Source organism: Pimephales promelas, chromosome 25, assembly GCF_988280905.1.
Source record: "Pimephales promelas chromosome 25, fPimPro1.hap1.1, whole genome shotgun sequence".
NCBI classification, from domain to species: Eukaryota; Metazoa; Chordata; class Actinopteri; order Cypriniformes; family Leuciscidae; genus Pimephales; species Pimephales promelas.
Window position 1 is genome coordinate 19,512,729 of NC_142793.1, and position 25,654 is coordinate 19,538,382.

At 39.3% G+C, this 25,654-nt stretch overlaps 2 protein-coding genes across 3 annotated transcripts; both read right to left on the bottom strand.

The window, feature by feature from the left end:
* Nucleotides 1–1,206: 1,206 nt before the first annotated feature.
* brd1b (bromodomain containing 1b) lies at nucleotides 1,207–14,474 on the bottom strand. Of its 2 annotated transcripts, XM_039657831.2 has the most exons (13): nucleotides 14,132–14,474; nucleotides 10,372–11,736; nucleotides 9,605–9,761; nucleotides 9,389–9,520; nucleotides 9,109–9,237; nucleotides 8,341–8,653; nucleotides 7,986–8,246; nucleotides 6,959–7,435; nucleotides 6,753–6,882; nucleotides 6,420–6,550; nucleotides 4,524–4,633; nucleotides 4,044–4,198; nucleotides 1,207–2,680 (listed from the first exon to the last, which is right to left on the bottom strand). In XM_039657831.2, exons 2-13 carry the CDS (start codon nucleotides 11,715–11,717, stop codon nucleotides 2,512–2,514), a joined length of 3,510 nt encoding a protein of 1,169 aa, XP_039513765.2. In that variant the 5' UTR covers nucleotides 11,718–11,736; nucleotides 14,132–14,474; the 3' UTR covers nucleotides 1,207–2,511. The 2 variants fall into 2 exon arrangements, with proteins under 2 accessions (XP_039513765.2, XP_039513766.2); XM_039657832.2 differs by lacking the exon at nucleotides 4,524–4,633 and having other exon boundaries at nucleotides 2,540–2,680.
* A 1,403-nt stretch (nucleotides 14,475–15,877) lies between these two features.
* Nucleotides 15,878–19,789, bottom strand: pim3 (Pim-3 proto-oncogene, serine/threonine kinase). The gene is made up of 6 exons (XM_039658140.2): nucleotides 19,373–19,789; nucleotides 19,009–19,118; nucleotides 18,866–18,916; nucleotides 18,412–18,775; nucleotides 17,195–17,371; nucleotides 15,878–17,106 (listed from the first exon to the last, which is right to left on the bottom strand). Exons 1-6 carry the CDS (start codon nucleotides 19,458–19,460, stop codon nucleotides 16,937–16,939), a joined length of 960 nt encoding a protein of 319 aa, XP_039514074.2. The 5' UTR covers nucleotides 19,461–19,789; the 3' UTR covers nucleotides 15,878–16,936.
* Between the last annotated feature and the right edge of the window lie 5,865 nt (nucleotides 19,790–25,654).

A 25,654-nucleotide genomic window follows, 5' to 3' on the forward strand; every position in this document is an offset into this window, starting at 1 on the left:
GGCGGAAGGGTTGTGGAACATCTATCGACAGGGTCCCTACCTTACTGTCTATGGTCCCTACACAAGTGTTCACTGCTCCCTACTCCCTGAACACGGTATATCAGTTGAAGTGGACTTCACTGACTTCCTGTGAAGTGATGTATCAATGTTCCCTTATTCCCTATGCCGTTTGCAATGCCCTTCGAGTTCGAACTGAACATGTTCGTTTCCCTGATATAGAGGCACTTATTTTGCAAACTGGTATGTTTGCAGATGATATGCCAAAGCACACTTGTAGAAAACGCAAAGCGGGATAAACAAAGGCACAGAACCAGTGGGACAAATGAAGAAGAGAAAAAGAAAGAGAGATTGCACAGCATGCTTGTTGGTTGACAAGCCAGACATCTCGGGAACAGGTAGTGCTGATCCGGAATAAAAGAGCTCTTTAATCTGCTTTACAACCGACAATGCTGACCTTGCAAGAAGATTATTAAAGTTTGGAAGAGATCTTTTACAATCACATTCTGTCAGAGCTTAACCGCTTTTGTAAGGCGGGGGTCGTCTTACCGGTCCATCCGGAGAACGACAATCATCAACGCTGTGTTCGGTTCAAGAGCTCCATCTAGTGATTTAGTGCTTACATTGATGGCAAATTCAATGATGCATAGGGGACCCTAAGGCCATTTTAATATCTTGAAAAATATACTTAACAGCGTGCTTGACACTTTTTCTCACCGTATGACAAATGAGATTTTTGAACAAAAGTGATACTTGATTATACTTCCATACGTAAAAAGTAGGCCTATGTTGCAGCTTATGTTTGGGGGCCTCAGAAATACAAGATATTAAACCAGAACAAATGCAAATAGTTTTTCCATTAATATATTGATTAATATTTACATCGTAGAAGCTCACTCCTGCCAAGTGCTTAACTATTTTATTGTATTTTCCTCTATTGTATTTTACCAAGGTACTAAAATTCTCAAATGAAACTGAACAATATAAAACAAACTAATACAATCACAAATAACAAACATTTTTAAAGTTCTTAAATTATTAAAAGAATTGAAGAAAAATAATGGTTTCATTTTAAAAAGTACTATTATTAATACATTTGGGCCCCAAACATAAGTCAACAAAGTAGACAATTTCAAACAGAGCATTACAGTTGGTTACCTTCAGTAATATGAAGAAAGTAGCCATAAAAAAAAGACAAATTCAGCACAATTAATTATTTTTTTGTGTTTATTTTCAGTGTACTTAAAAAATACTGGATCTCGCCAGCACTCACTATCATTGGCTATAATGTGATCCTCCCAGAGAAAAGAAACAAGAGTACCGGTCAATACAAGACATTCATATAAAAAAATAAAATAAAAAAAAAAAAAAAAAAAAGTGTTTTAACCCAGAATGCTACCCAGAATCCATACTGGAGAGAGACACAGTTAAACAGTCACAACAGATGGTTATGATTAAAACACCCACACACAAAGCAAAAATAGGCAAACACAGCTTCCACCAAAATATGCCTACTCCAAATATAAAGTTTTGCATACTTTTCTTTGTCCTAATACAACACCTTTGTACAGGCACACCTTTATTCAGACCTACAATACAGTTCCCGAGAGCACAGTAAAATAAAAAGCAACAAATCAAATTGGGGGATTGTTTTTTTTTCATACTACCAGCCTGAAACATTCACACAAACTAATATGAAAAAAGGGAATAAACATTCCAAAAGAAAAAGGAAAAAAAAAAAAAAAAACTGGGCAGCAAAATTTTTGGTTTTGCATGAGTGATGCACTTCTGGCTTTCATCGCTACTGTTGTTTCCTCTTCTCCGAATTTTTTTTTTTTTAACCACTCTAAAGTATTACATGTATATAATTTCATAGCTTTATATAAATATTTACAAACATCACTTAGTTGTGTCCCATAAGAATATTTTTATATAAAAAAGTAGATAACATGTTAATGCCAAGGAGGAGAAGCTTGCATTGACATTACAATAACTTAACCGTTAAAAAAAAAAAAAAAAGTAAAGAAAAACAACAAATGTTTGATACAGTAAGTGCATCAGCCCCTTCCAAAAGTCTCTAGTATGGAAAAATCAAGGCTTTGCACGTGATGTAGCACCAGATGGGTTCGCACCTCAGCGCGGTTGAGTAATTACCTTGGAGTAGAAATCTTCCAGGAGGTCATGTGCGGTACAAACCAAAAAAACAAAACAATAAATTAGTGTTGGATAATTTAGGATGACGTTATTTACAGCCAGAGTTAAACACGAGGTGTATCGTGGATGGTGATGGAAGTGTAAAGGAAAGTAGATGGCAGTGTGAGAGTTCACAGCAGTCTTGCAGCACATTACAGGAGAGTGAAGGTGCTCTCACATTCATAGGTTGAGAAACTCGCCAGCTCCTAACAGAATTGGGAGGGAGGGGCTCGGTAAACACGGCCAGTCGGATACAGGAGTGTAGCGTCGGGTAAACGTGGGGCTTGTTGAGACCCTCCGATATCCCCCCCTGAACGGGGGTTAATCTCCAGCGCCTAAGTCCTGGACAAGGCTCAAGTGGTTCATGGCACGGTTGAAGGCGCTTTGCACAGCTTTACGGATGCCTGACGTTCTGCCCTCCAACATTTTGCTTTTGTCTAAGGTCTCGTCGATTCCGAATGGTACCATCTTGGATTTAGGAAGCCATTGCCTGATGGAGATTAAAGAGTACAGCGTTATTTAGCCACTGTTTCAATGGAGCTCTATAAGCAGCTAATATATATATATATATATATATATATATATATATATATATATCGATCTATGAGACAATATCTCGCACGCCGCTGATGTGTTGTTCAGTCATCATGGTTCACGATTATTGATCGGCGAGCACAGAAAACCCAAAAACAGGTAAACGTAGATCAACTGAGGGAAGCAAGCTTTGAGACAAACTGAGAAAAAAAATAAAATAAGGATCAATATCGGCATGACGTTTGAGATGGAGAGAGCTTCACGACAAACTCAAAAGAGACTCTGCTGTCGCATTCGTGTTTTAGTAGACAGGTATGCCAATATTATTTATTGTACACACACAGTTATATTGCACTTTCTTTGATATTCGGTAATGCTTTTTATCAAGTCTGGTGACAGTGAAATTAAATACAGTAGGCTATGTGTTGCACAAAAATATTTAGCCATAACTGGCAAATACTGTGGGTTTGTTTAAATGTACTTTTAGTATGATTGTTTTAAACATGTAAAACTGCGAAGCATTAACCCACCAAATCCTTTGACAAAAAGTCACATATTAGTAACATTTCATGTTTCGTGCAGCCAGTTCATTACGATAATGTGTAGGCATAAAAGAGCGAGATCAAACTTGAAGCTAATATAAAAACTGATTTATTATCATATAATTTTTATGATTCGTGAATTCCATACATCTCTGGATGGTGAAAAGACATCCCATCGATCCACTCTCCATAACGTCATCAAGCTTCGTCTTTGTTATTGTTTTGAAAATGCGATCTCTGGCGGTGAAAAAATTAGATTGTACCATTAAAATGAAAAAATTAATCACTTTTTTATTTTTGAATGTATAATTATTTAAAAATATATAGATTATTAGCCCCTTTCACACATACAGTCTTTACTGGTAAATTACCGGAAACAGATCATGTGTGAACAGGACCTTCACAAATATACCGGTCATGAATTCAGCTCATGAAAAATGGGGGCAAAAACAAAGTGTTACATGTATAATTTTGTTCAGTATATATATATATATATATATGTGTGTGTGTGTGTTACTATATCACCATATTAAATATATATATATATATATATATTTAATATGGTGATATAGTAACACATATATATATATATATATGTTACTATATCACCATATTAAATTCAGTGTGTTAAAAATTGTTACCATGTTAAGTTTGACTGCACTAAATACATTTAATAAAATCCCATAGCGCCAGGAAAGCTGAAAATCCTCTAGTGTAAGACAAATTGTTAACACACTGCTATAATTGAACCCTTCTCTCAAATAAAAGATTTCTCACCAGTTGCGTCTGCTGTCGAAGAAGCGGACGAGGAAGAGTTTCTCCTTGGACCTGTACTGCATCAGCTCTCCGACCCTGAGCACGTCCCGTGGAGGGGTGGGAATGTACTCGTCGTTGAGATGGCAACCCACCCGAGGCATCTGAGGATCTATGATCTACAGGTGGGCAGAGAGGCCATCAAAAACAGTAATCTTTGAACGTGCATCTCGAAAGTCCTGGTAACCTGGTAACTGGAGTGTGCCTGTGACCGCTAATGTATAAACTGTTGGAAATGGAGATGGTTGCCACCAAACACAGGAACGCACACACACACAAAAAAAAAAGAGAAAAAAAAAAAGTACGCACATGCATATCCTGGTTGTATCACCTGGCAATAATGTTATGGTTGACTGTTGGCCACTGAGGTGGCAGATGCATGAAATAATGAAGAGGAAGAGAAGGAGAACCAGTCTCTGACGGCATGCACACATGCACACTCACCAAGGCAGGATAGGAAGGATATCCACTAAGTTTGGCCCAAACTAGTTTAAGGGGCTCCAGATTTAGTGGTGTAGTGTTAGCAGGCATCCAAATATTGCTGCTGTCAATCTCTATGAAAGTAGGAATAATGGAAAGTTATGTGGGGTTCACCGTAAAAAATGGCGCAGAACACCTCAAGAGCCACGGCAGTATTTAGCCAATCAGCAGCGGATCGTTTCTTTAACGGAAGCATGCCGAGCCAATAACCAGACACAATTATGCTTCTAATGCCACTTCCAAAAAACAAATTGATTTGTATATTTTTTTAATTCAAAACAGAACTTTTACAAAAATGTGCTGAAAATGGTTTTGGTGTGGTCTGGAAAGGTCAAACATGTCACAAGACTAATGAGCCCACTCAGACTCTGACATGCTTGCGGGTCAGAATGCAGAAGTAAGCCTTCCATTTCTGAGAAAGCACGTGCCAGGCCAAAAGATTTCATCAGCATGTCGATGGTAAGCAGTCTTATACTGTTTGGTGTGAAATTATATTTAAAGGGTTGGTTCATCAAAAAAATCAAATTCCGTCATCCTTTACACACCCTAAGTAGCCCCCACATACTTTCCTTGAACACAAAAAAAATTTTCTATGCAAGAACAGGGAGTTTCAAGCTACAAAAACGGGATAAAAGCAGTCCCAAGATTTGGATAAAGAACATGGAGACTTTTAAGTCTCCATTTCCTTAAAATATTCCGCTCTGCCATAGCAGTCAAATCTCATTTGCTTTGTATGTACGTATGCGTGTGTATGGGATATCAGGGATATCACAATATACCGGTATTTACGTTAACTGTGATGTTTGTGTGTGTGTGTATATATATAATATATATATATATATACACACACACGATATTAATAATATTAATATTATTAATATTAACGATATGATATTAATATTTAATTTATATATATATATATATATATATATATATATAAATTAAATATTAATATCGTGATATACGATGATCTCCTGCGAACAGTGCGAGTAACGACCTCTGGTAACACAAAATAAACAAGTTAAATATGAATCTGACCTTACTTTTCAAATTTAGAAATATATAGAATACATATATTGGGATACTGATATTATCAATTCATGATTCTTTGCTACTGTAATCGTGTAGAGAAAATCTGAATTCATGACAGCCCTAGTTCTAATTCTCAGAGAATAGTGAACTTCACACCACAGCTATAATGATATAACTACACAGAGGAACGATATCTTTGAAATCACTTTAAGAACAATTTTGTCCCGATAAAAACACTGACGGCCAATCAGAATTTAGAAACAACCCGACTTTAAAGAGCTTGAAAATTTAAAGCTGCAAATGACAAAACTGCAGACTGCGCTTAAAATTAATTAAAATTGTGTGAAAAAGTTATTGTGTTGGTGTGAATCACTATACAGTTTCACTGTATGGAAAAGAAAGAAGCAAATCATCAACATTTCACGTGTTTTAGAGAGAAAAGAATGATTTGGAAAGACATGAGGGTGAGTAAATAATGACTGGATTTTTGTTTTCAGATGAGCCGTCCCATCAAGCACCATGTTAAAGAGCAAACGTAAGCAGCAACTACCCAGAGGAACAGGATAAGCCGTGATGATTATTAAAAACATGAGGGTTTCAACATGCAGACACTACGGCAGTAAGCAGAGGTTTTTATTGTGTTAGACAAAGCCATGAAAAGCAGGTCAGTGGCAAAGCAAGCAAGAGGAAGAACAGCGAGCTTCCACAGAGCTGACGGGACACCAACAGTTGCCAGAACTGGGTCTGACCCATTTCTCAGAACTGAAGGATGGGGCTGGTGTACAATCCCACATACCCGTTCACGCCTGCAAAAAGCTGGATGCTCACCTGCTGCCAGCTTGTTGGCTTTGGAAATGTTCCCTGGTTCCACGCAATTGACCAGCTCTTTTTTATCATCCGTCGTATTTCGCCTCGTCATCGCCAGCTTCCCTTTCCCGCTCTTTGTGTGACTGACATCGCTAAAAGAGATGGGGGAAAAAAGCGTTCAAAAAAGGATCTATTATGCCTTTTACATTTGAAAAAGGTCTGCAAAGTTTACAAATCACAGTCACACCAAAACAAAATCAATACTTTGTAAAAGGGCGTAATATGGCCTTTCTTATTTATTAAGACATTGTATAGTACACATTTAGAAACTGTATTTTATATACTCATTCCCACCTTGCGTTTTCCTGTATGCTTCCGCTTCCGCTGGAAGAGATGCTGGACTCAGAAGCACAGCGGCGGCGAGGCTCTGGCGTTCGATTCACAGGAAGCCCTTTCTTTGGCTCTGAAAACCCATTAGACAAGCCTGCAGACACAAAACATTGTCTAAAATACACCCAATGGTACCATCTTTCTCAAGCTTAAATTTGTAAACTGTTTACCAGTATCCAAGCGTTTGATCGGACACTCATCCTCGTTGTCATCCTGACTGTCTCCACTCGCACTGCGCGTCCGTTTCCTGCGCTGGAGAAGGGTTTCGAGCCGAGGGATGACCACCGACAGGAACGTCTTAGTGCCCAGCTGAGGGCAGTCAATTGAGGATTCACTTGTGTTTGACGGCTTCTGTGGACTCTTTGACTTTCGGAACAGCACAGCCGTTCGCCGGTTGACCATATTCGCTGGTTCAGTTAGAGTGGAGGTAGCGACCATAACGTTATTTTCAGAGGGCAGAATATCAGGGGAGAGACCGTTAAGAAGTGAGGTAGAGAACGTCTCCCTGTCAAATTTGACCTTTTTCGGGCACTTTTCAGGGTTGGGCTCCATGGGTTTCAGTGTCGGAGGTTCACAGGGACTGTCTGAGTTTTTCAGGAGTGGCACAGAGTCTGAAGGCTCAAGTTTTGGAGGTAATGACTTGTCACCTGTAATGATAGATCAAATATTTAGTACAAACCCATTTTGAAGAGTAACAGTTCTTTAACAAGTCTAAAATGGTTTTTAACCAGCTATTAAGGAAGATAATTAAATAATTAATTTTATTCAAACAGAGAAATATATATTTATCAAGCTCCATCTGTGTATATTGGGGTATTTTGTGTGAACATGGGTCTATGGTCTCTTATGTTTTTGATTTTTGGTTTCTTGCTAAATCCAGATGGATCCCATGGCAGAATTCGGCAAAAATGTGTCTTTTCCAAAATATTTATATCCACTTTCAGACTCTTCAGATGGATTTTAATGTGTAGACCAAATGAAAGGATAAAGACTCTGTTTTCTCTCATATATTATCGAATGCTGACTAGGCTGGATTTTAAATGCATTAATATATATAGTGTTAAAAAATAACTATAATGTGTTATAAAAAAAAAACAACAACAACATTTGGACCACACAGTATATATTGGTCAAATTATGTGAAGTGGTTTTACTACATTTTTTTTAAAAAAATGCTGTGATTCAATAGGAGTGCACCTTCTTCCTCAGTAGCTCGTGGTACAAAAAGAGGCGCCTTTTCCTCTTCCTTTGGATTATTCTGCTCCAAAGAAGGGGGCTCCTTTTTCTGACCCATGTCCATTCGCACATCACTGATGGTCTTTTTGAGCAACTTGAGCCGTTTGCTCCTGGAAGGACATGACTTCATGGCACTGGTTAAATCCAGCATTTCCAACAGCTTTTTCAACTGTTCCTCCTTAGACATGTGTGCGCGATTGCCTGGATTTAACAGTCGGTCAACTGGTACAAAAACAGAATAAAATCTCACCAATAAACTCTGTAACATGCAATTTTAAGTAGTCTAATAAAGAAATGTAACAGGTAATGTAATTACCATCATCCCAGGTAAATGGTGGAGGTGTCTCTAACTTAGGAGGCTCAGCAAGGTGCAATCCACTGGCGAAGTCAAAACCTATCCGATCTGTGTCCCGCCGTGTCTTCCTGAGAATCGCTCCACCGTGATCTCGCAAACGCACAGCAGCGCGGTAGAAAAAGGTGTCCTTGGCGTTGTACTTCATGCAGTTGTTTATAATGAGGTTGAAGTCATCCTCAAACTCATCCAGGCTCTTATATCCATGGTTGTCAATGCGTTGTCTCATTGTAGAGAAGTCCATGGGGTGTTTGATGTGGTCTAGATAATCAGGAACCTGTACACAAGAGGGAAATCAAACATAGAACAAACCTACTAGCTTTATGTACACTCAAAGAATCTGGAGAGATAGAAAAAAATTACAGAATTTTATTTATTTTAGAATGACAGTGAAACCGCCAAAACCAATATTGCACAAATTAAGAAAATTTCAATCAAAACTATCATAAGGGTTTATACTTTGATGCAAAAGAGCCCAAAATATTAATGACAACAAATATTTTAAAATATTGCTTCAATATTGATGCAAGAAAGAAAAGTCAAACCCTACACAACGTTTTGTTTTTCATAAAACAATATGCACTATACATTTAATTTCTAAAAACTATAACGCAAAATTATTAAACTGGTCTTTTATGCATTTTTCGCACACCAGGAATCTTCATACAAGAACAATTTAGAGTTTGATAAGGTCAACATGACTCATAGTCCAGAGGAATGAGACAGCCTTACCTCTTTGACACTGACAGGCTGGGAAAAGATTTTAGCCTGGTCTCTCTCCTGCAGCTGATCCAGAACTGCTCGTAGCAGGACAGGTAACGGAGTGAGTTGCATCTCCAAAACCGATTGCTGCAACTTCATCTGTAGAAAACAGACCAAAACGAATGGCGAAAATTACATTAACTTTGTCAAGAACATCAGGAATATCAAAAGTACCAGTACTATGATGCTATAAATAAATATTTCTTTCTCTTCCATCTCGCATCACAAGATCTGAGAATGATAATTGTACCTCCTCTCTCTTTAGCTTCTCTCTCTTGCGGATGAGCTCCAGCAGTAAGCGAGCACGCTCCAAGTCATGCCGTAAACGGTGCCAGTCCTTTAACTGCTCCGTCAGAGCTTGCCGGTCCTCGGCTTTTGGTGCCTGTCATTCAAAAACAAATCCTCTTTTAGAATTCATATCCATATGACCTGGGCCGTCAATCACTCCAGTCCAAGAGAGTCTCACCTGTTCTGATTCTTTTTGCGGCTGTATGGCAGTCTGCAGGCGCCTTATTAGCGGGACGCCATTCCTAGACTGCCTCTTGAGCATCCAGTAACTGAGAACTCGTTCCACAAACACTTTCTTCTTCTGGACAGACACTTGATTGAGGATTGTGTTGAAACTAGGAAGGAGATCCACAATTCAGAATCACAGAGAATGGCTGCACGATATATATTGACATAAAATCAATTTCGCAATATTCGCAATTGAGAAATCATGCAGACTGCGATTAAATTAAATGTATATATATACACATGGTACCAGCTCATCCACACACACGCACACAAGTGCTGAGTTTCACTCTGAAAGGGGCAGCGCATAGATCCATTTAAAAGCTCAATGGTTTAGAATTTGAAAATTAAGATGTATATATTAGTATGATATTTGTGCAGTTTTACTATAAATACAGTTAACATTTCTGTTCATTTTGTTTAATCACAATAAAAAAAAAAATCACACATTTTTATTTTAGATCAAATTGTCTTCATGAGCAAAACAATTGTTTTTCCAGCTTTTTAAATTATTTTTATTATTACACTCCCTAAAAAAAAAAAAAAAAAAAAAAAATCACCTCACTCATTCTCTAGAAGCCATCTGGTGAACATTAGCGTATTTCTTCATATCGTAATACACTTTGCATAAAAAAGTCATATCACAATTTCAGTTTTTACAATATTGTGCAGCCCTATTCATAAAAATTTCCATAAAAACATTTTCAAATGCACACCTACCTTTTAGGTGTAATGCTAGGCCCAGAAACCGTCGGAACCACGGCAACTGCCTCAGAATCAGGCTTTTTGTTCTTCTTCTTCTGGTATCCTTTTGCTCTCTCCCTGTGAGCGGCCTTCTGACATAAACCGTTCTTAGGTTTGGAGTCCTCGTATATAGTAAGAGGTCTTCTCACGCAACCGTTTGGGGTATGAGGGCAACAGTACGCTGTTTTCTTCACAGAGAACGTAGTGGCTCCTGATTCAGTGACCTCTTTGATGGGCTCCATCTTCATGTAGAGACCGGCTTTCTGAGCGCAGCTCACGTGGAAAGCCGTGTAACAGTTGGCTTTGCTGCACTGAATGCAGGCACCCACTCCTTTCTTCTTACACAGGTAACAGGTGAGTTTCCAGCGAGCTGGAGGAATGTTCGCCACGCCATCAATTGGTTCGATGAAAACCGTATTGGTGAAACCGACTTCCGGGACCCAGATGGCACACACCACGTGCCCCCATCGATCGTCGTCTGTTCTCTTCAGTGCGCCACCTTTATTCGGACAGAATATGCACTCTGCGAGCTGGGAAGGAGAATTTAAGCAGTGGCGGCAAAGCCAGCGGCCCTCTGGGATATGGGGGACACCGTAACACTCCTGATGCACAGCGAGATTGCACATGTCGCAGAATAGAATCGCGTTACTGTTCTGGCACTCGCCGTCCATGCAAATGCAGCAAACGGCGTCCTCGTCGATTAGTGGCTGCGGATCTCCTTGGCCCTGGCTCTCGAAGAAAGACTCCTTCTCAAAACGGTCCATGAGGAACTCAAAGAGGTTCTGAGAGACCTGGCTGTAGCCATCGCTCTTCCTCTTCTCATTGATCAACTCAAGCCAGGCGTAGTCTTCCTCGTCCATGTCGTATTCCACCTCTTCGTCGAGCTCATCTAGCGTCTTCTCCACGTAGGTGAAGTACGCAGACGGCCTTCGCGGCACAGCTGGGAGGTTGTACTCCACCATTCGGATCTTTGGCTCCGGGAGCCTGCCCTGAGCTGGCGAACCCTGCACAGTCGTCAAAGCGACGCCCTTTTTCTGCTGGTTGTTTTTGAGCCGCACAGAGCGCACAAGGACCTGTTGTGGCTTCTCCGTGTTCTCCTTGTTGCTGGTGCATTCGCTGATCTCCTGAGCTAAAGGGTCATCACTGTCAATGACATCCAGTTTGTCGTAAATGCTGAGCCGATGAACGCGGCCGTCAATCTCAAGCTCGACCATACGCTGAGCCTCTGCATAGGTCAAGGTCTCGCGGTTGCGTGAGGGTTTGATGGGCGAGGAAGGCCTCTGCGGGGTGGCCACACGATTATGTCGAACCTTCTTCCTCATTTTGAATGCCTCAGAGGAACTGAAGTACAAGAAAAGCACACACCAATTTTAACTGTTTTAAGCAACAACTTGTATTCCCAACAGACTATATTTCATTTTGAATAATGAAAAAGTTGCCCATAAATCTCCAATTCTAGATTGAATTACAAACATGCATGCTATAAAACTAATCCAACACTGCAACTACACTGTTAATGCCTGTTCACACAAAGACCTCATGTTTTTGATTTTTTGGTTTCTTGTTACATCCAAATGGAATTTGGAACTTTTTGAGATCCCATGCAATCAATAACTATTTTAGCATCCAGAAAAAATGACAATCAGCAGTTAACTTAGTCACATGTTTGGCGTGAACAGGCCTTAATGCTGACTTCACGTGCTATCGGTATTATCATAAATACGTGTTTGCGTTATTGAGTTAGTGGGAAATTGGATATGAGAACCCTCTCAAATAATATTTAATACTGGGAAACCGAAATGACTATCTAGATAACGCAGCGAATGTTTATATTGTTGTCAACGAATGCGATGCTACATCTTTTACAAAATAAGCAAAAGTAAACCTGGTGTCATCCACTATTATGCATTCTTTCCGACAACAAACGACTTGAGGTGCGTTCACGCCACGTTGCAATGACGAGATTTCAAAAAAACGTCCAAGTCCTCGTAATTAAAGTTCGGAACATGGGAATTTTCTGAGAGCGCGTTCTACTATTTATCCATCTCGGAGATCCAAATCGGAAGACAGACGTTGCCTAGCAACACGCCCCCTTTCCTCGTATTTCTCCTCTCGGACGTTGGACAACCGTGAGGACACCAAGCAAGAATTCAGTTTTGGAATTCAAGATGGCTGCGCCCTGTGTGACTTGTAAATATGAATTGTTTTCATTGTTTTTCAACCGCGTTGGTATTTTAAATGACGATTATAGTCACTCATATTACTGCGTCCCCTGTAGGTATGGGAATCGGTTGTTGTGAGTGAAATTAGCGTTGCTAACACAAGAGTAACATGAAAAACATGAAATAGGTGAAAGTGTGCTTCTGTGGTTGAAGCACATATTTATTTTGGAGCACCTGGTTCTCGGCCAGTGCTACCATTACAACAGCTTTCCCGGTGGCGTCCATTTTTCTCCGACTCGGACGCGCAAAACATAATAGAACGCTTGAAGTGTGGACGTGACGTCATTTCCGAGGTCCGAGTCGGTTTGTTGGCTATAAGGACGCACCATAAATGTTACCTTTAACGTTACCACGTGACTGATGTACAACCTGGCCATTACAAATTATGTGCTGCCGTATAAACAGCCCGAGGACGTGAAGATTTCCGAATGGGCTCTATGCACGGCGGTATTTCCGGTGAAGGATTAAGGATGCTCGATAACTTCCGCTATCCAGTCCAATGCAATACGAGAATTCATATTGAATTTTATACTCCATGGTTATACTAAAGAAACGTTAGTCACAAAAACAGATAAAACAGACACCCCTCGTTGTGTTTAAGCTTCTTTTTAAAATTATATTAAAAAAACATAACTATATATAAAATTACATCTAAACGTATGTACGTTTCGTTTCAAAGACGGGAGGACAGTAAATTTTGAAGACTGCCATAATCCCGTTTTCCTCGGTTCTCCTCTGCTTAAATCTCCACAACCGGAAATGGACGAGCATCCTTGCGTCAAATACGTAATTTATGCGTGCATATAGCCCATAGAACGTCACGTGTTCTTGAGACTTATGACGTGTGAACGCAGCCCAAAATCAGGACTTCAGACGTGGGAACTGGGAAGTAGGACATTTCCGATAGCACGTGAAGGCAGCATTACTGTAGTGCAAGTATATATCCTTTCCGGTATCCATGACAACTTAAAACCAAGTTTGAGACCGTTGGCATAGAAACAGAAAACGTTTGTGTGGTCAATATGTGCATTTCGCCATCTGACATTGTAAATAATACACGTAAAACGATATTACTGATACAGCAGCATTTAACGTAACTGCCAGTCTGTGTATTATTAATTAACTATTTTATTAAAATCCATACCTGCCTTTTTAAGCACTGCAATCTGATACATTAACCCGTTTAATTAAGGCATTGGCGTGTAACAACAGATAACAGTGTCGATTTGCATCCAGGCTTTTGTTAGTTTGAAGGGGGCAGGGCAGAACAAGGCCAAACACACTGGACTGAAAAGAAAACACACTTAAACTGAGCAGCAAGGACACACACGGTATCCGGCGGCCTGCTGGTGGTTGTGCTAGTGAGCTAATGCTGTTTGGAGAGAACCACCGACATTACTGCAAACATGGCGTCAAACAAAACATAACAGACGCTGTAAAATATGAATACACACATATATTTCAGGCTGAAAATATATAAATAACCCCAAAGCGACCTTGCGGTTTGTTCTTACCTTTGCCGTCGACGTTAAAGGAAGCTTTAAAGGCAGTACGCCCGAGCTAAAAGCAGCAGCGGTGTGGCCTACTGAGCAGCGGTAGGTTTAATCCGTGCACGAGCCGCGCTACCGTCCACCAACCGCTTCTCCGTTGTATTCCGATGGTAATATGAGGTATCCGTAACGGTCTGCCGGATCCAAATATAAGCATTTAAAAGCCGGAGTTACATGCTTAAGATTACAGCTGCTCGACCATGCTAACGCGCCTTATTTCGGTCGTTATTGGGCTGGCCGTATGGACACTATGCTAGCAGGCTAGCTCGCCTCTCTTCCCCCCACAACAATGCGGCTGCAGCTCTCCATCGCCTCACGCACTGCGTCATCGCGTACGGTGCCGTACACATAGCGTCATTACGTTCATTGTCAAAACAAGGAAGGGGACACCAGGCAGCAGCGCCCCGCCGCTTGTCTTCTTTTAGATTAAATGCACAATAAATAGTTTGTTCTTCTGTGTGATTCAAATTGTTGGTTTATTCATTTTAATTCACTTTATACTGTACATTGCAAAATAAAAAACACAATTAAATGCCCTTTTATGCGTCTGTACAGTTTATGGCCTGTACCAAAAGAACGCAGAGTGCAGTGTGAGTGTGTACTTTTTTTCTTGCGGTATGCTCAGCTCTAAAATATAGGTTACTATATGGCCAAAAGTATGTGGACATTCTTTTAAATTAATGAATCAGTGATTTAATCATCTGAATAAATTATAAGTGGCTTTGTCTGAGTTCTAAGGATTTATAATTGCAATAAAATTGATCTACGCTAATCTCAAATCATGGGAAAGTCCCTTTCCCACAAAAAGTGTGGGAAAATTCTGACCTAAAATTATTTTAGGTACTAGTGTAAATTATTTGATTTATTGAAATAGGCCTATCTATCAGCTGTCAACTTATTATCAGTTTTATTATTATGAGATTATGGCCTTATATGTTAATGTAAATCCTAGGCTAGAGTTGATTACCTGTAGTTATCTTGAGTAAACTGCTCCAGTCACAATACAAGAACCGTAACAAAAGTTAGGTCTTATGTTATTCCAGTTAAAATGACGACTGTAATGGGCATTACGTATCAAAGTAATTTAGTAACTAGTAGCCTATATTTGATACCTTAAGTAAGTTGCTACAACTAAACTTGATTTAATGTGATTCTACATCTGAATCTTGCATTACATTACAATGAATCATTAAAATCTTATTCAGCTTTTTGACGGTAAAACTCCAATGAGTCATCATTGCAATTGCATAAACTAACGTGGATAAAATTAACTATTTATCAGGATTTCTGGACATTTCATGGAAGGGGTGAGTCAGATACACTATCTGAATTGCAAAATAACTTTAATAAGTAACCCAATACATTATAAATTTACAACAAACTATCAGTTACTTTTCAAATAAATAACGCAAGTTAATTTGTTTTCCCATTTATTGACTGACCGCGAAATTAGGAGTAAGTGCAGATGCGTATACTGTGTATACTATAGCCTATGTATATTTCTAACATATATAACAATGTTGGGGAAAGTTACTTTTAAAAAGTAATGTTACAATATAGCTTTACTCCCTAAAAAAAACAGGTAACTCTAATCTTTTCAATTTACAACAAAATATCTGTAATGCAAGTTACCTTGTTTTCCCATTTATTGACTGAGAAATCATGAATAAGTGCAGAGGCCTTATCTATTTTAAAAGCAGACACACCAAACATGTTACATATGAAAGGAATTTATTGTGTCCAATATAAAAAATAAATGTTTCACCAGTTCAAAAAAAAAAAATCCACACTGTCACAGTGGAAGGACTAAAACACATTTTAACTTCCACTTCACATGGAGAAAAAAACTGATTCTATATTTTACACTACATCAGAAAATGGCATCACTAAACATCTCAATCTTATATTTGTATCAGTATTAGATAGCTTTAGCGCATCTATGATCCTTTAGGTTAAACTAAAGATAAGCCTAGGGAACCCTTACATTTTCAAATGACTTTTTGCAGATGGTATAAAATGAATAAATAAATAAATAGCCACTGAATGTGGAATGTTTGTATTGCATGAATAAATAAGATACATGGAAGTTAATGTACATAAATACAATACAAATTCTTGTATTTAAAAATAAAAAAAAGTTCAAAAAATTGAAATAAGAAAAAGATAAGTGAGTCCATGAATATTGCATTGATTGTGCACATCACTCAATCTCTGCCAAGCAAAGTCTAAAAAGTGACGTCAACAGAGATGTAGTGGAAGACATTCAGAAAACAACAAAAGAAGGGAAAACCATCTAAATAGTGTATATGAATGGCAGAGCAGCAGAGAGAGTGTTAATAGAGTAGTAAGTGTGTACTTCAAGTATTCGACCACTAGAGGGCAAGGGAGACCCACCACATAACTAGATACAGTCTTTGAAGGTTCCCATGAATCCAGGGGAGTTCCCCTAAAATCCATGAAAATCCACCTGGCGTCTGTCGTGACTTGAATCCCATAAAAGCAGCTTTCCAAAAAAGGCACCGAAAACTAAAAAGATAGTCTAAAAGGAAAATAATGTCCAAGCTCTATAAGAGCAACCAGTAAGATCAAAGGATCACAAGCATCACTGCTCAAGCAATCCCTACGGGTAACAACACCCTTAGCAAGAAGGAGAAGAAAAAAAAAAAAAAAAGACATTTATGTAACATAAATCGAAGTCCTGATAACCAACAGACTGGGAACAAGGGCAAAAAGGTCTCAGAGTCAGTTCACTCGGTGTCCCCGCATCCGTCAAAGGCCTTCTTTGCCCGATTCTGTGCTGATAGAGTGAAGTGTGATGTCGACGCTTTCTGCTTTCGGGCTTTCCTCAGTCCGCATCCACTGATGCTCAAAGATCTGCTCCAAAGTGGGCCGATCTGAAGGTCTTAAGCAGAGGCACCATTTGATGAGCTGCTGGCACACTGATGGACAGAAAAAAAAAGCATCAAGGTTAATCTTCTCCTCTACAAAAGGGTTTAAAACGGAAAGATCAGACTGTTTAGAACATACCCGGAGAGATTCTTCTTCTGAAAAAGAGCCGTCCTCTCAGGATCTCCTCGTCGTGCTCAAACGGGATGTCGCCGCACACCATGTCGTACAGTAGGACGCCAAGGGACCACACGGTTGCCGAGCGTCCATGGTACCTGTGGTAACGAATCCACTCTGGGGGGCTGTACACTCGCGTGCCTACAAAAACAAAACGTTTTCAATTCTGTGTGGATGGAGATTTCATTCTGGCTCATTTCATAATCACTCTTTTTGGCGTAAAAAGCACCGATTTTGATTACACTGCAGCACTGTATAATGAGCCGCTCTAGTCAGCTGACTCTAGCAAAGGGGGCGCCAGCGGTCTGGCGTTTACACAAACGCTCCTCCCTCCTCCAGTCTCACTGTGAGCCTAGAGAACAGCTCGTTCCAAAACTACAAGCAAGCTGAAACAGGAGGGGGATCTAAAAAGGACGCTTTCAGGTACAAACAATCACAAGCTATGGCAACTCCCCGTGCTTTCAGCGTGAGTCACTTTCCCCAACAAAAGCACCTTCACTAGGGGTTGGTGACAGGCCCCCAAAGACCAGGAGTCGCTTGGATACCAAACAAAAACAGGGATACATGAAGAGATCACGTGGTCCCGCAACTCAGGTTTCACAACAAACATATGCTACGCAGTAACAGCTGATCCCACTAACTTATCTCAGATTTATCATTTTAACCTATTTTCAATTATTTCACAGGGCAAACAAAATAGTTTAAATAAATTATTCCTTCAAGCAACATTAAAACAAATGTACAGATGTTAAGGTCATAAATCAACAAAACATGTTCTCTATACAAACATACACATCTGTACATGTTATTTTTCTAAATAAGCGTTCTCAGAGTTGTAAAAATATTAAAAGTGGAAGGTCATAATTTCACTTTTCAATCAAAATATTTTTAGGAAACCAATTTAAAAAAAAAAAAGAAAGTTTGATGGTTTTAGTAGGTTTAGGATAATCTGAAGAGGGTTTGGTTCTTCCAGTCTAGCAGACCAGTGCCTAAAAAAACCTTAGGCTGGGAAATCAGATAAAACCAAATCCTTTTTTTCCAACAGGGGGCGAAACACTCAAAGTACTCATCTTTAAACCTAATGCTGACTATTAAGTGAAATCATCATTATTATTATTATCCAGCATTTAACACTAAGCGTGACAGGTGGAAAGAAGGATGGGTGAGAGTCAAGGACGCACCATCAAAGTCTGTGTAGACGGTGTCCTTGAGGATGGCCCCAGAGCCGAAGTCAATGAGCTTCAGATCTCCCGTGCGTAAATCCACCAGGAGGTTCTCGTCTTTGATATCGCGGTGAACCACCCCGCAGCTGTAGCAGTGCCGAACCGCCTCCAAAACCTGCCTGAAGAAGCCCCGGGCGGTGTCCTCACCAAGCGCGCCCTTCTCCGTGATGTAGTCGAATAAATCTTTCACCATCTCCGGCCTCTCCATTATAATCAACCAGCCGTCGGGTCTCTCATACCAATCTATGAGTTTAATGATCCCCTGAAACGTACTCCCCACTTTCTTCAACAAAACGATCTCGAGTGGAACCAGCGACCCATTCTGGAATAGAAATGCGCGTGTATTAGAAACAACCCAATTGATAATAGTAAAAAAAAAAAAATCAAAATAAATCAAATGCTAGTTACTTACAATCGTAGCCCATTCGGTCACTCTCTCCTTAGAAACGTGTTTTATCGCAACCTAGAGACAAAAAGAGAAAACGCACATATGAATGCGTGACTGTGGCGCCAAACGCGGCCATGTGCTGCCACCAAAACAAAGCCAACGCGTACCGGCAATGAGTCTGAGATCCGAGTACCGGCGTACACAGTCCCAAACCCGCCGCTTCCCAGCACCGAACCCACATGATACACCTTCTCAAACGGCTCTCTTTCGGTCTTGGCTGTAAATGAAAGTGAGAAGACGGCGTTAATGTAACAATGTGATTTAAACCGCGTGTGTTTAACGCACGGTTGGCAACAAAATGGCTCCATACTCGGGTCACGGACAGGCGCGTGCCGATTAAGCATTTAGGAACGGCGCGCGTGGAAAATTAGGAGCAAATAACTGATTAAAGACCCACTATTAAGGTCAAAATGAAAACACGATAGCTATAACGTTATATTGTTATGACATTGAGATGAGACCGACACCTACCTGCTTGAAGTTGAATTTTCACCGGTAAGTGGTCGATGTTGGTTGTGTTGCAAATATGGGAAAAAGATCCAAACTTGGAAAGTAACATTTTTCGTTGTCTTCTTAAAACGATTCTTAGTCCTTAGGATGCGTAACCGTGCTTAGGACCGGGAAACACCGGCACTCGGTCCTTCACAGTAAAGACCGAATTCCCTACAAAAAAATGTATTTAGTAGTGGGACTCCGCTGGAAAATCCCACAAATGCTCGCAAAACGATTCCGACTCCTCTTCTGCAAAGGTGTCAAACTCCGGTAATTATTCACAAATGTCCCTACGCACCCATAGTGAGAGAGAACTGCACACGTTTGCGCTTTTGAGTCTGGTCGGCGCGCGCTCACTCAGTTGATGTGTGTCTGTGTGTGAGAGCGAGCGGGGAGACCGTATTAACTCTTAATTCTCGTGTTTGGGCGCTGCACGGATCCTTCCGCCACGGATAGACTCAATACGCTCAAATTAAAAACAAACACATTCATCAAAAAATCTTTAGCGTTCCAAAAGGGGAAAACAATACTAATGGGCAAAACCGAGAAAGATAATATAAATGTATGACAATTCATCAGCAGTAAATGGATAGTGTGCTGGTAAATAGTGCGCGGCGCGGGTATCTCGTCTGAGAGCTTTGCGCTTGGGCTATATAAAAGACCAACCACGTTGCACAGTTTATATAATTGCATAGTGACTAATTGGAGTAATATTGCTGGGTTGTGCCTATGAAATAATAATAATAATTTTTAATAGTATGATAATGATGTGTGTTAGCAACAAATTACCTTTTATAAATAATAAGAACAATAATGAATATTAAAGCACTGTAAAAATTGTATGATCAATATGTGTGTTTACATTGCTTTAACAATTTTCAACTTTTTTTACAAGTTATACAAGATTTTACTAATTTTTAAGTTAGTTTAATGTGAGTTGTTGAAATGACTTTAATATCCAAGTTGGTTGTACTTAAATTGAAGGTATGGCAACTTTTTACAGCGATCCATCCATCCATCCATCCATCCATATATCTATCTATCTATCTATATACAGTATATATATCCTTGTGAAACCCTGAGTGTGTGTGTAAATGATCCAATCAACTTGAATTCACATGTACTGTATGTCCCTGTTAATTTGTATATAGGCCTAGCACACTTGTACATTTGTCTGTTTTATCTGTTTTTTATTTTATTTTACTATACGTGTTTACTGTTGTTGTCTCATATGCAAGGAGTCATATTAAGCTGCACATTATTGCTATAAGCATCTGGTGGGGTCATTGAAAGCCACAAACTTGTCATATTTCTCAAATATTTTTAGTTCTATTATTTGTAAGTGATCATGTAGGCTAGTGTAAGATGATGAAGTAGCATTCAATGGATAAAGAGTGCAAGATTATATGAGGGTCTGTATAAAATAATCGGTTAGATCCTTACATCAAGCATATGACTGAAGCTTTTCAGATTTATTTTCTGGGATTATCTCTTTGTCCAGATCAATCCTCATCATCTTGCTCATCTAAGGGGGTAATTTAAAAAGAGACTGATGGAACTACGCAGACAGGATGTCTCAAAGACAGAGAGACAAGGTAAACAGTGATCCCCTGCTGCATTTGAGGATGAACGTCGTTATGAAAATTCATATGATAAGACATGCTCTGCAAACAGCTGTGCACCCAGACCCATTAGACTGCAGTCAAAAATTGCAGTCAAATCGATGCTTAGCCTTTACATAAACGTCTGATAAATAATAGCAATATCTCAGACCAAGATGAATAAAACGTGCAATTACACATAACTTCTGACTGCACTTTATGTAAAGTGCTACAAATGGTTTCTGAGAATAAAACGTAACGAGCCATAATTGAACATCTGAATTTGCGACATTCGTTCTCTTATTACATGTCATTCTTTTCCTACAGCCTACCTTCCCAGAAAAAAAGGAGCATATCCTCACTTTCATCTCATGCCAGATTCATTAGGTCATGCCTTAGAAGGACATCAAGGCTTTGGGGAGCTTTTATGAGACACACTGGAGCAATCAGGAGGGAAATCCATCAAGGTTTTCAGCAGTTACCTTATGTAAGGCCAAAGTACACGTGTCCAAGTGAACAAAAAGCTTCTATAGACCCCCAATGTGTGATTTAGTTGGCGAGTATACATTCACACTCGATTATTCCTGTTATAGTAAATTCAATGTAAAGTAAACATGGCAAATTTCCCAACCACACTGGACTATTGTTAGCCGCTGTTCTGTCATAATGACCTCTGTCTGATGTATTCCCAAAGAAAATGTGATAACCTGTAGCAAAAGTGGCTTTATGGAGCTTTACACGTCTAATCGGACTGATCACAAAGACCCCCACTGTTTCCGCTGACAAGAGGGGCTTTAGTCCGCAGTTCCGAATCCTCTTCAGAGGTGAACTGGAGGGCAGGGTTAGACAATCACTTACATTTTCACTGGCCTGAAACATGGTCCATAAGAAAAATATAATCACTTATTTATGAAATATGCTCCTTACACAAACCATGCTATCCTTGACTTGTTCAAAATCTGAAAATACACTATTTACATATTTTACGTTTGTATTGTATGACAATCTGTTTATTATATGTTCAGGTACTTTTTATTATAGAATATATGTATTTTCAAACATGCAAACATTGATTCAATTAATTATTGAAATTAAACAAAAGTAATGACGTTCATGGCAGCTTGTTTCCACCACAAAATAAATAATAAATAAAAATGTAAAAATAAGTAAGGTAATTACAACTTTTATTTTACAATTCTGACCTTTTTCTTACAATTGCGAGTTTATATTACAGAGGTCTGGTGGATATTTAAGAAAAAAAGTGCGCACTCGTGGTCAAAAGTGAGTTTATTAATTATTAGGGAAACGACGGATGGCAGTTGAACCGTTTCACGGTTCGGCACGTATGTGATTTGTGGATTAACTGCTCAGTTTAACCATCATAGAGTGAAAGTTCATCATTTGGATGTTTTGTCTTGCCAATTTACACATTCAAATGATTTTAAACACGGAAGAAGAGGCGAAATTCAGAACTTGTGCGCTGTTATCTGTGTGCGCGCAGAGAGATAGAGAGGTGCGTTTCAGGCTCGACCACCTAATTGATTCCTCTTTCACGTTTACTTGTGCTTGAACGGACACATAAACATAAAATGACGTCAAAATACCCATCTCGGGCAAGTATTCCCTTGTTATGTCATAAGTGAACAGTTGTGTCAGTATATGCATGTGGTCTCAAAGTGACAACAGCCTAATGTTCCCGTTGTTGTCTGTGACTTTAATATTAATAAAATAAAATAAAAACATGATCATTCTCATCTACCATGTTGGAGGAGAATATAAACTTGCAATTCTGAGAAAAAGTCAGTCTTTTGCAAGAAAAAAAAGCCTGTGGTTCTGTGGTTCAGCAATTATATATCTCGTTTATACAACAGAGTTTCTGTGACTGTCAAAAGCACACGAATATGAGGCACGCTATTGGTTGTAACATACGTAGCATTCTAACATCACATCGTTTTACTTTCCTTTACACAGGGTTAAAAGCAGTGTTTAGAACGATGATAACCTGGGGTTAAACGCAGAATAATTAGGCTAAACCTAATAATTGAAATTAAAATAAATGACATCCTGTCTAAAATGTTTAATTTATTTTGAAATATGTACAATATATGATAAATAGATATATTATTCTATAAATGGTATTTACAGAAACTAGAGCTGTCAATTGTTTAAATTGTAATTCAATTAATGATGCAAATGAACTTTAAGTATTAATATTAATTCAAATTACGACATGTAGCATCTCAAAAATGTATTACTTTCCCAAATACTTTTGAATATATCATTTTAAAATGTCTATTGCGGGACAAAATGCTGTCTATTAATTAAAAAGTGCAAGTGTGTCAGTGCATTAACATATGGCAATTATGAATCAAATTAATCAGATAATGGCATGCAGCGTATTTTTTGTTAAACAAAGCCCCCTAATGATAATAATCATTTTTGTCTGTTCATAATTTGTAGATTTTGCTGACCAGAACAACAACTCAAGGAACTGATTTTATTCGATTTTTTTTTCAACATTTGAAAAGGAGAAATCAGGCTCAGATGAGCTGGCAGCATTAAATTAGGGTTTTTAATCTCCATGGATTAGAGAGTTCTAGTAAAAACGGTCTAATCAGATGACATATGGGTGGGAAGCGTAGGATAACAAATAGACAATATGCTAGAGTGCAGCATTACGGCGTATTACACCTAAAGCATAAATGTAATTAAACCCTAGAGGGTCAGCCTATACTTCCTTATGGCAAATCAGAGGTCAGCACAAGTTCAGATAGCTTTCTGCGAATACATTCTGGTTTCTACCAAATTCGGGCATTGTTTTTTTAAGTAAGAGTGCATCATCCATAAAAGATCACTGCCAGTTGGCAAACACAGGACAAGCAAAATGCAAATGGTGTCACTTGGACCTTGAAACATGTTGAGCTGTGACTTTTCACTTCCAAATAGCTGTTTTAGAAATGTTTCAGATGGCGTTTAGAAATGTTTGAGATGGTTATGCCAGTAATTTTCAGGGAACAATATTTGCAAGTTCTAGATGGTTGATGATATTAGTCCTTGTTGTGCTACCAGAGTGAAGAGGAGATCTTGAAAATGGATCAGAGGATGAACGGAGCACACAACTCGTTGCTGGCAGAGCATGAGTATTCAGGTAGTGGATGACTGGCAAACCTACAGGAACGCGTGGAGAGATCACAAGGAGTATAGAGGACTCACAAGGAGAATCATAGGGTGAGTAGTTTGTTGTCCATTGGTGAGAACAAACAATGACTGAGCATGCTTTTATGCAGTGATGATCAGTATCACAAGTGATGACCAGTATTCAGGATGCATCCGAAATTGCAAACTTCCCTACTATATAGTAAGTGAAAAAAAAGTATGTGACAAAATAAGTATTCAGTACTCATAAAAGAGTAGAAAAAAGTACCCGGATGACCTACTACTTCTGTTGAGATTCTAAAGTGTCCATGAGGCTGAGACTGTAACTGACGCTGGTTGGTCACATGATAATGACAACATGGCAAATGTAGTTAGTCCAGATTACGTTCATCCTACACACATAGAACATACTTTTTTAGTGGTCGTAAAGTAATTACTTTACGAAATAAAAAAGAGAGTACGCGATTTGGGACGCAGAGCGTTGGATTTGTGTGACATATAGCCTGGTGTCACCTAATTAAAAAAGGTTGTGGTGGTTGTGGAAAAGAGCAGCGTGAACATTGTTCAAAAAGTCTTCTTTTGTGTCCCACACAACATGGACATGAGGGTGAGAAATGATGAAAGCATTTTCATTTTTTGGGTGAACCGTCCCTTTAAGATCTTCTTTGTGAGGTCCCTGCTGTTTTAACAATGCCATGTAGGTTACATCAACCCACTGTAATGGTGAAATCTGTCGAGTCATGATTGTTTCCTGTCCAGTGTCTGCAGGTGTTTGCCCAGAAATAAGAAGCAGTTGTGTTTCTTGTGGTTGTCATGTAAAGAGAGAGTTTATCACCCAGCCATCTTCTCTCGGCACCTGCAAAGAGTTAGGACATCAAAGCCTTCGCCTGCACGCAAGCATCCCGGAGCCCCGCCCCCAGCCTCAGCCGCTGCTCCTCATGTTATTGTTTTGACTGAGGGCGGTAGTCACATGACCCTGCAGTGTTATGACTGGGGGCTGTGGAATGTAGGTCACACCGAGCTCTCCCAAAAGAAAGCTCAGTCCGCTCTTATAACACTGAGCCCAGTTTCTTTTATCTCCTTCATCAGAAGGATGGATCTATATGCTTGTATATCACATGAAATGAGCACAGAAAAGAGGAAAAATGCATTGGATGCCATTTCTGAGAGGGGATTTTTTTTATGAAAAATGATCTATCCATGCATATTATTAACTTTAAATTCATGTCAATCTTGATTGAAAAAAAAAAAAACACTCCTCTTTCAGCGTCATATCTTCTCTGATGACGTGTTTACTGGCGTGAGGACGGGGCAACCTGTCTATCACATGAGATTGACCAATAGCAAACCACAACCACCCAATAGATTCCCAATGGACAAAATCAAGTCCCGGGACGCCCCAACATTTGTTTCACTCAAGACTATCGCAACTTCAATTGCATGCCGACTTTGATTATTCTTAGTTAAAGAGAGAAAAAGCTTTTCTATTATGACATTGTGGATG